This window comes from Lolium perenne, chromosome 6 (genome assembly GCF_019359855.2).
Source record: "Lolium perenne isolate Kyuss_39 chromosome 6, Kyuss_2.0, whole genome shotgun sequence".
NCBI classification, from domain to species: Eukaryota; Viridiplantae; Streptophyta; class Magnoliopsida; order Poales; family Poaceae; genus Lolium; species Lolium perenne.
Genome location: NC_067249.2, coordinates 117,423,219 through 117,433,841, shown reverse-complemented (window position 1 = coordinate 117,433,841; position 10,623 = coordinate 117,423,219). Strand labels below are relative to the sequence as shown.

Genomic DNA, 10,623 nt, shown 5'->3' with positions numbered 1-10,623 from the left:
GCAGCACCGAGTAAGGTCGAGCGCGGCCGGCGGACCTCTTTGTCGTCGAAGCGCGGAGAGGCAGTCGAGGACAAGACATTTCAGGGCGGTTTTTGTTCGCGCGGTGGGAAGAATCGCACCGCCGGTTTACAGCGCGCTAGCCGGCGCACCAGATATACCGCTTTCGATAGCGCAAACTACCGCGCGCACTAAAATATTTGCAGCGTGATCTATTTTGCAGCGTCTGTTGGAGGAAAAAAACGTATTCGGCGCTGCATATTGACGGTTATTTTAGCGCAGCACTATTCTAAAGCCTCTGTTGAAGATGCTCTAAGTTATTTCCGTTTGGATTGGGATTGGGACTTCTTGTGCCGTTGTGGGTGAGAAAACGTGGAAGGAGATCGGGGCGAGGGAAACACAACTAAAATTGGCGAACGAACCGTTTTTTCAATATAAGGCAGTGGCACATTATGTAATTTCAATTGTAAAATAGGGGCAGATTTAAGTTGGATGAACAAAAAGCTTTATTGTCTTTATTATTAGGTACAAAGGTATAGATAGGTAAAGACAGATATTTCTGGTTCGCCCTGCTGTCGCGTTCTCTTTTTTTCGCCTAAACCTCTTCGCAAGAAAGCAACTTTCGATCCCTACTTTTGCCCCAAATTCTCTCGATCGAAAGCAAGCAGCAATGGCAGGGCTGTCTCTGCGATGCGGCGACTGCGGCGTGCAGCTGCGGAGCGTAGAGGAGGCGCAGGCGCACGCCGAGGCCACCTCCCACACCAACTTCGCGGAGTCCGACGAAGCTGTCCTCAACCTCATCTGCGCCGGCTGCGGCAAGCCCTGTCGCTCCCAGACCGTAAGATCCCGCTCCCCCTCTTCGTCTCTCGATGAAACTCCGTCGGATTTGGTGGTCCTACTAGATGCATCTGGGTCTGTGCTTGATTTATTGATCTGGTGCACAGGAAGTGGACCTGCACACCAAGCGCACGGGTCACGCGGAGTTCACTGACAAGACCATGGAGGCGGCCAAGCCCATCGATCTTGAGGCGCCGCTGAAGCCGGTCTCAGGGGCCATGGATGTGGATGCATCCGGAAGTGGGGAGTCGCAAGGTGAGGTTTCGAAATTGAGATAAGGCAAGCACTTACTGAGTGTTGGGTGGATAATTCTGGTATGTTCGATTATAGCAGAGATGGTGGGGCCGGAGGTGAACAAGGAGATGCTTGCCGACCTCCAATCGATGGGGTTTTCGATGGGGCGCGCCACTAGGGCGCTTCACTTCTCCGGTATGTATAGCATCTGAATACTTTGACTATCATGTTATCGATTGCTGATGCCACTGTACATAACATCGCCAATGATAAGAACATCCTACCATGGCACTTTTCGGGGGTGCTCTGGCTTTCTTTGAATGCTACTTGGCAGTGGCTCCAGTTCCTCTCCATAGAAGGGCCTGAATTTACTATCCATTTAATCATTCTGTGGCTCCCTCCAGCTTCATCCTGTTCGGGATGGGCTTTAGTAAGCTATGCTGAATATCTTCCGAATAGGGCTTATGTCTCTTTTCGGCACTGTTACTATTTGGCATTGTGGTTTATTGAAGGCCATGCCTTAATTTTGTTAATATTAACCAAATAAACTACAACCTCACTCAAGGTACTGTATTACAATACATGATATTATTGGTTTTTGAATAGCGCAAGACATTAGATAAAATAGTTAAGGAAAACCATGTCAAAGAAAATATGAATAGCTTAACTGTTGGATAACATTAAAAAAATGAGAAGGGGAATGACAACCAAAGTCATTAAGCTATAATCTCTTTTATAAAACTTTATTTTTGGTTGAAATGAAATCATCTGAATTGTAAATATTTTCTTGCCTTCTGCCATCATTCTTTGTAGGCCCTTTATTGATATTGTCTCATGTAACTGTAATTAGAACACAGTGATGTTCATAACTTTGTTGAATCCATGTACTTTTACAAGGTAATAGCACCATCGAAGGTGTCATTAACTGGCTTTCTGAGCACCAGGAGGATCCTGATATTGATGAAATGCCTATGGTATGCTTTTTTATATAGTTTTTTCTCCGTTAATTAGAGATTTGTTCATATTGATCATCTGATGACGCTAAATTTGGTCCCATGTTTTGCAAATTAGGGCGTGCTTTGTAGCAGTAGTGGGTTTGGTAATCTTTTCATGCCATTTATCTAATTAATCTCAATTAGTGGCATACTCTAGTCTTTGATAGAAGCAATGCTTTTTATACGTATGGATGCTATTGTACATTTTCGAAATGGCACGTTTTCATGTACTTTGTTATCCCATTCTTCAAGAAGTTTCTGTACTTTAACAATAAGCATGCCAAATTTAAGTATTGCTGATTGAATTCTTCACTTTTCTGATGGAAACATACTTTAGAGTATGCATTATCGTTTAAACTATAGCTGATCCCGAATTCAACTGCCAAAGCTTCTCCATTGATGGCTGCTTCTATGTGTACAGCCCATGCACAACTAGGGTCAACCTGTCCCATGGATTATACATTAAATGTGCTCAATGGGAGTATCAACACTTTGGCAAGAAAAAATTATGTTCGTGCATCACATAGCATCTGTAGGTTTCTTATGTTACTTTCCCTCTCAGGTGCCAGCCACTTCGAACGCCAAAGCTAACAAACCCTCTCTTACTCCGGAGGAAAAGAAGATTAAAGCACAGGAACTAAGGTGCTTTTTTTTAACCATTCTGTTCTCTTTAGAAACAGAAGATACTTGTCTGTTTGTATGTTTTTTTTGGCCTGGTTCTGAATCTATTCATCGACTTTTGGATACTTGTTTTCTTTCTGTTTTACCTAACTTTAGTGAAGAGTGATAATATAAAACTCAAGCATGGTAGCATGGTCAGATAAAAGTTTTGGGAAATGATAGCTCCTAGCCGGAAGAGGGCCATTTTCTTCACTAGTTCCCCCACCTCTGTTAATTTAGGAACTCAGATGGATTGACATAGTAACATCACAACAGCATAGGTTGTGAACAACGAAATTGTGACTTAAGAATAATTGTTCTGGAACTTTTTGTTTTATATAATATTGTTTTCTTAGAGGACATCGCACCCTGTACTTTTGTTTTGCTTGCTGATTCGTAAAGATCTGTTTGTGGTTTGTGGAGTAGATCTAATCTGGTCAACGACAGAAGTTATCTACCATCTACCTCGACCGCTGTGAAAGATTGGGCCAAAAACCCTATTGGATCACGTTGATCCTCATCATCTTGGTATCACATCGCATACTGAAATTATCCACTCCATTTGTAGGGAGCGTGCTCGCAAAAAGAAAGAAGAAGAAGAGAAAAGGATGGAGAGAGAAAGGGAGAAGGTATATCAACATTCGTTAATCCTCTAAAAAACTTTTCGTTTACCTTGCTTTATACTCCCTTCCCCCTTCCATAATAGAAGCCATATAACTTTTCATAATATACGTACATGGTTTTCTAATTGTTGTTAGTTTTTTCTAAATGTTAGGTCAAACTTCACATAGCTTGAGTTATGGCTAAAACGCCTTTTTTATGGAATGGAGGTAGTAATATACTTGTGGATGTATCGAAAAGGTGTATAGATTTGTTTTATCAGTACTAACAAACCACTACATCTGTATAACTTGTAACATGTATCTCAATCTGGCTGTTTTTGTACAGATTGTCATTACACCTTTTATAATTATTTAATTATGCAGATCTTGGAAAATGCAACCCAAACAGGAAGAATACTTGTTGAGCCACTTATACTCAATAGCCCTTTATGTTAATATTTCAGTACAAAAGCTCCTTATGGTTTAATTTTAATTTTATTTTATTTAACTGCTAGTCTCAATTTTTTCTGCTGAAGCTTATCATGCTAGTCATAACAACAGTTACAAACTGTAACACATTGTTTATCTGAGGATACTGATGAGGGCAATTTTAAAGGTGTATCCATGTTATCTTAATACTAGTTTTATTTTCATATGATATGATGTCATCTTAGTATTGCGAGTTACACTTGGCTCAACATTAGGTAGCAATGGCCTTACCATTATTACTGTTACTATTTCTTACCTTCGTATCTGTTTTACATTGTTAGCCTTTTTTTAGTGTTTTGTCTCACATATTAGGCATTTTTTAGGAACGTATAAGAATTGGTAAGGAGCTTCTTGAAGCTAAAAGAATGGAGGAGGTGAATGAAAGGAAACGGTCAGTTCTATATTCTGATTTTATGTTAACCACACTTGCACAAATGATATCAGGTTTTGATTAATTTTGTTCTAATCATTGGCAGCATCATAGAATTGAGAAGGCTTGAGAAGGAAGAAGAGAGAAGGGCCAGAGAAAAGATTCTCCAGAAACTGGAAGAGGACAAGGTTCTTTTTCCATCTCACTCTCAGGAATATCCCATGTTTTGCTAAATTACTAGTGCTCCCTCCGTTATTATATATAAGGCCACAAACTCACATTCCAGATACCAAGAAAACATAGCCAACTAATAAATAGCATAATTATTTATGTGGAAATGCTGTCATATTTTGAGCTAATTAAACATATTGCATGTGGTGCCTCTTTCTCTACGGCTGCATGAAGCTTTTGCATTAATGAACACCTTCCTACGAGGTAGAAATGTAATCAGTTTTACTCGATTAATGTTAGTGGCCTTACATACTGGCAAAATGTATTTTTCATAGTGGAGCGCTTGATGCTGCGCCTTAGGCAACCGCTAGGAAGCTCACGAGCTGGGCCGCCAAGACAGTTGGAAACGTACGCCATAAGCTTGCTATATGCAGAGACCTCATTCTCCGGTTCGACAAGGCCGGCGAGGAGTGCACGCTGACGCTGCATGATGCCTGGCTACACAAAGCGCTGAAGATGTCCCACCTTGGCTACGCGTCACTTGAGCGCACGATCGGTCGACAGAGGGCTAGGATCGCTAACCTAAAGGATGGCGACACCAATACGGCGTTCTTCCATCATCAATGCTCCTACTGCCGGCAGAAGAATCACATCCACAGCTTTATGGTGGGTGATCAGGTCATAGACCAGCCCACGGAGATGGCAGAGGCGGCCTTCGCCCACTTCGACGCCCTGCTAACACGGCGGTCGACCGCGACTGCACCTTAAACCTGGAGCAACTGATCCATCCTTTTGATGACCTAGCTGAGCTCGACGAGCAGTTCACTGACGCCGAGATCTGGGCTGCCTGCTCGCAAAGCGCCAGGACGGATTCACCACCGAACTTCTTCAGGCCTGCTGGCCCCTGGTGAAGCATGATGTGCTCGCGGTCTTTCAGCAGCTCAATGACCTCCGGGGTAGAGGATTCTACAAGCTCAACCAGGCCTTGCTCACTTTGCTGCCAAAGCGCTCGGGAGTCTCGGCGATTACCGCCCCATTAGCCCGGTGCACCTCATTGGCAAGGTCGCGGTGAAGGTGCTCTTGCTACGCTTGGCGCCCAAGTTGGATCGCCTCGTCAGTAAGAGCCAAAATGCTTTCATCGGAGGGTGCATTCTCCATGACAACTTTGTCCTCGTCCGACAGTCCATGCGCCAGCTGCACCAACTACGCGCGCTGAGAGTGCTACTAAAACTCAACCTGGCCAAGGCTTTCAACACCATCTCCTGGGCCTTCTTGTTCGAGGTCCTCCGGCGGTACGGGTTTGGCGCCAAGTTCTTGGACTGGCTCGCGATCCTCCTTTCCTCTGCGAGCACGCGCATTCACAGATGCCCTGGGCCACCAATTTGGCACCTCCTGATAAGGGGTTGCCCGATCTTCTCAGTAAGCGACAGGGTGGTGATGAACACGCGATGAACACAGCGGATGGAATCGATGATATGTGGAAAATAACTTGTATGACGCTGACGAAGTCTCTCGATTGATTCTCTCAACCCTGCAAGATATTCTCAACTACTTGCGCATGTAGCCGCCGACCACGAAGCGGTAAATTGCAATCTTCTAATCCCCAATGGAACAACAGATCACACAAACTTTCAGTAGCATAAAACACCAGATCGAAACGAATTGGAGAGTGTTGGTATCAATAGTTTTGCGTAGGAAACAACTATGAACTAGGGTTTTTCTTAAACGTGGTCTCCAGCTATTATGGGGGCGTCCTGGGCACTTATATAGGGGTTCAGGACGACCACAGGTCGAGAAAACACATAGAAAACCGACCCAGATCGGGATCTGGTCGAGACAGACTCGGACACGGCCGGCTCAGGAGCCGGTCGACCGGGCCTGGGACCGGGTCAGGCCAACCGGCCTGGCGCCGGGTGGTGACCGGGGCACCACGGTGACAATCAGAACATCCCCCGGCTGGCACCAGTGCAGGTTCCGGTTGAAACCGGGCTCTGGACCCGGCCTGCGTGGCGGCCGGTCAGATCGGGCCTGGCACCGGGCTGGACTGCTTCTTTTTCTTCCCTCGCGCATGCCTCCCGCTCCTCCCTCGCGCGTCCATGGGATGTCTTCATGTCCATCTCCATGTCCAGCTTCACGTCTCGCTGTGCTTGAGCACCTTCTTCATACCTGATCATACATAAGTAATAGGACTTAGGCAGTATAAAGTTCTCATCGATCAAAGTATCATTTAGGAACAAGTTCACCTGTTGTTTGAGTAGCTTCGCACGAGCCCTTGATGGGTCCAATCCTGACTTCATTGGACTTGAGCTTCACAGCAGCATCGTCTTCATCTATCTTGCAATGACGGAGGTAGTAGTGTAGTAGGGATGTCCTCATCACCTCCGAGGACTGCGACAAGGGGATTCCCTGTTGCCGCAACTGTTTGTGCTTGGGCGGCTGGTCAGGCGCACCGTCGATGCCTGTATCTTGCAGCACCCGACGAAGGCCATCCTGGTGGTATCCCTATACGCTGACGACGTGGTCATGTTCTGTCACCCCACCAGAGCCGACTCTGCCGCTGTCAGGTCGATTCTGCACTTGTTTGGCAGAGCCTTGAGGCTTTTGGTGAACTACGGCAAGAACTCCGCTACAATGCTCAACTGCGAGCCTGAGGACAGCGCATTGATCACGGCAGAGCTTGGCTGACAGCTCGTGGAGCTGCCGCTGACCTACCTGGGCATTCCGCTCATGCTCCGTCACCCTACCAGAGTGTAGATGCAGCCATTGGTGAATAAAGCCGCGGCCAAGCTTCCAACCTGGAACTCTAGGCTTATCCAAACGAACTGGGCCAATACCTTCTGTTCTGGAGAAAGGTGGAGCCAACCATCCTCACAGACCAGCCCGATCAGCTCATCTAGCGCTGGAGCAGAAATGGTGTCCAGTACCTTCTGTTCTGGAGAAAGGTGGAGCCAACCATCCTCACAGACCAGCCCGATCAGCTCATCTGGCGCTGGAGCAGAAATGGTGTGTATTCCGCAAAATCCCGCTACCTCAGCATGTTCCAGGGCTCCAGTTCTTGCCGCTCTTGGAAGGTCGTTTGGATAACTTGGGCGCCTCCACGCGTCAAGTTTTTTTTTCCATTGGTTGGCTGACAAGGACAGGTGCTGGACGGCAGAACAGCTATGACGGTGCGAACTACAACACCACCCTCGGTGCCTTCTGTGCGACCAGGAGCCGGAGTCAATGCATCACCTCATCCTGGCTTGTCCCTTCTCGAGGCAGGTCTGGTATGACACCTTGTCTTGGCTGCAGCTCTCCTCTAGACCACCTGACAATGAGCCCTGCCTCAATGATTGGTGGGTAGCTGCGAGGCAGGACACGCCGAAGCCAATGCGCAAGGGACTGACAACTGCAGCGCTGCTCGTGCCTTGGTTGATCTGGAAACACCACAACTCCTGTGTCTTCGACGGGGAACGGCCACTAGAGCAGAGGCAAGGCTTTGGGCCAGAGCTGGGGCGCTCGGCCTTCGCGCCATCTTGCCTGTAGACTAGGATGTACACTAATTTCTTCTAGCACCAACCTGTAATTCACCCTCCCTGGAGGTGTGACCCTGTAATAAACTCTCCTTTGCAATGAAAAGAAACGCAATGATCGAAAAAAAATAGTGGCCTTGCATATAAAAACGGAGCGGGGGATTGTTTTATGTTTCATATAGGTACACAATGGTTTTATTTAATGTAACAAGGGTATATTCAACTGAATGCATTGTTATTAAGTTGCTAACTAACTTGTTATTTTGCCTTAAAACATTTTGTCTTTGTGATTCTCAGGCTGAACGGAGAAGAAAACTTGGATTGCCTGCCGAAGTCCCATCTGCATCCAAGCCAAGTGCAGCACCGCCTGTTGAAGAGAAGAAGGTATTTTCTTAATTCAAATATCCTTGAACATTTTAAGCTGTTGATGCAGAATTCGTGCATCCACCCAGTTTAAACATGGCACACCACTGTTTTGAGCAACTGCAGTACTTTTGAACTTCTCAGGCCATCTCCAACGGAGGGCCGCATTTCAGACAGTGTCTGGTGTGGTCCATTTGCGGGTGGCGCGCCGATAGGAATAGACTGCTGTCCATTTGTCCATTTGCAGATGGCACGCCGATAGGAACAGACCACTGTCTGTGCCACAACGGTGATCCCATTTTAAAAAAATGAGAAAAAACTGTTCAATATTTTTTGGAAAAAATATTCGCATGTAGCCAACGATGTACACTACTACCGTGTAAATTTACAATGCAAAATTACTTATATTTAAGCGCAGCAAAAATGACAAAATTACAAAAATTTAGAATAAATTTTGTGGGCCATGTCCCATGGGCAGGGACCAATTAGTGGACAGGGACCATGTCTCTGTCCTCATTAATTGGCTTGCATGCATGTGGCAGGCTGGAAATGCGGATTCACGGATGCTGTCCGTGTCACCGCAAAGTGACCCCAAATTGCACCGGAATGCGGCGGACAGAAAAATGGACAGTTGTCCGTTTAGGAGTCAGCGTTGGGCCTCGTCATTAGGCTGAGCGGACATCAATATCAATACATGAAATGTCCGTATGCGGTCCAATGATGGAGATGGCCTCACTTCTCAGAACAAATATAGAAATTCTTTTCTGCATCAATCCTACTTGATTTTTGATCGGACAGCTTGTGCAGGGCCTTTTAGAATCGTAAACGTTCAATATGTTCGCAAAGTCGTTTCATGAAAAACTGATATTTTTTGTGTCGTGTGTTGGTGCTAAAAACACTCTCCACAAGATATTTTCTTGTCTTTTTTACACAGGACACAAGTTTTTTTTTTTTGCTCAACTTGGCATGCGCACAGAATGTTGACATATACGCCCGAATTTTTTGTTCAGATTTTTAAAAATATCTTAAATTTTTTTTCCGGTGGCAGGAGCATATGCACCCAAGAACAAAAGTGCATTTCCGGTTTAAATATTATTAATTAATTAACTGTGGTCTAAATATTTTCAGAGTGCATTACCTGTCAGACCAGCCACAAAAGCAGAGCAGATGAGGGATTGCTTACGAAATATTAAGCAGCAAAACAAGGTATGAAGTCTAATTTCCCTTGCTGCTGAATATATTGGAATATAATGGCATCTGTAACAAGTATACACATTAGTTTATGAGCCTGAGGAACCTAAGAGTTTTATATCAGTTAATGAAACATGGAATTTGGAGTCTATATGAAGGTCTTTATCTCCAGCTTTGTATTGATGCCTGATATGACTTTCTGCAACCACCAAGCAGTTGAATCAACATGGGATATTTTCTCAAATGTATTTTTCATACCATTGGAACTGATATTTCTTGCATGGAATCGCTGTGTTGTTATATAGTGAATGACTTGCACGTGTTTAGATTCCTGTTTTGTGTTGATCCTTGATATGATTTATGCAATAGTCCAAAGCTCCATTATATATCCACATACATTAAAACAGTGTGTAACTTGCATTGAATAGGTCTGGATACTATTATCGATTTGATCACATTTACCTAACCATGAGACTATATTTACGACAGGAGGAGGATGCTAAAGTGAAGAGGGCTTTTCAAACACTCCTTACCTACATTGGAAACGTGGTAAAAAGTCCCGAAGAGGACAAGTTTAGAAATATCAGACTCAGCAATGCTACGTTTCAGGCGAGTTACTATTCTTAGGATTGGTAAAATGAACTGCTGAACAACCAGGGATTGATGATCTGTTTCTGCACCTTACAGGAGAGGGTTGGAAATCTTGGGGGCATACAGTTCCTTGAGCTGTGTGGATTTGAGAAACTTGAAGACAATGAGTTCTTGTTTTTGGCAAGGAACAAGGTTGACAAGGCGATCTTGAATACAGCTGGTGCCGAGCTGAACTCTGCCATCACAAATCCTTTCTTTGGAGTCCTTTGAATCATGAAATTTTCCGGCGTGCAACTTGAAACGTTTACACAAAGAATTTGTAGATATATTTATTATGCCATATTATTGCTAAGTGAATCTCCCATTCGTACTGCAAGGATGCACCTGTTTTTGTTCGTTTGATCGTTTACTTTTATGCCTAACTGATCTGATGTGAACAGTCCTGACTGCCATCTCTTTTTGGGATCGAAAATCGGGTTGCTCCGTATGGTACCCGAGTGCCCTGGGCCTGGTAAAGACGACTTTTCAGATGCCAGAAAACTGTAAGATACATTAAACCAGCATGACCTTGACTAACGTGTGATTCTTTCTTCTTAACATGGGTCGTGCAA

The 10,623-nt window shown here is 44.9% G+C and overlaps 1 protein-coding gene across 2 annotated transcripts; it reads left to right on the top strand.

Annotated features, from left to right (window-relative positions):
* Positions 1-558: 558 nt before the first annotated feature.
* Positions 559-10,388, top strand: LOC127323161 (uncharacterized). Of its 2 annotated transcripts, none has more exons than XM_051351347.2 (12): positions 559-835; positions 942-1,089; positions 1,165-1,263; positions 1,966-2,042; positions 2,626-2,705; positions 3,292-3,352; positions 4,138-4,205; positions 4,291-4,372; positions 8,165-8,251; positions 9,359-9,436; positions 9,911-10,030; positions 10,109-10,388. In XM_051351347.2, the coding sequence occupies exons 1-12, from the start codon at positions 668-670 to the stop codon at positions 10,280-10,282; spliced, it is 1,242 nt and encodes a 413-aa protein (XP_051207307.1). In that variant the 5' UTR covers positions 559-667; the 3' UTR covers positions 10,283-10,388. The 2 variants fall into 2 exon arrangements, with proteins under 2 accessions (XP_051207307.1, XP_051207308.1); XM_051351348.2 differs by having other exon boundaries at positions 560-835; positions 1,168-1,263.
* The last annotated feature ends 235 nt before the right edge of the window (positions 10,389-10,623 follow it).

Bases quoted from the DNA above. Each gene is read 5' to 3' on its own strand.
- LOC127323161 (XM_051351347.2), top strand. From the start codon at position 668: ATGGCAGGGCTGTCTCTGCGATGCGGCGACTGCGGCGTGCAGCTGCGG. The intron at 1,264-1,965 runs GTATGTATAGCA...TACTTTTACAAG, and splicing joins TAGGGCGCTTCACTTCTCCG to GTAATAGCACCATCGAAGGT. The intron at 8,252-9,358 runs GTATTTTCTTAA...AAATATTTTCAG, and splicing joins CGCCTGTTGAAGAGAAGAAG to AGTGCATTACCTGTCAGACC.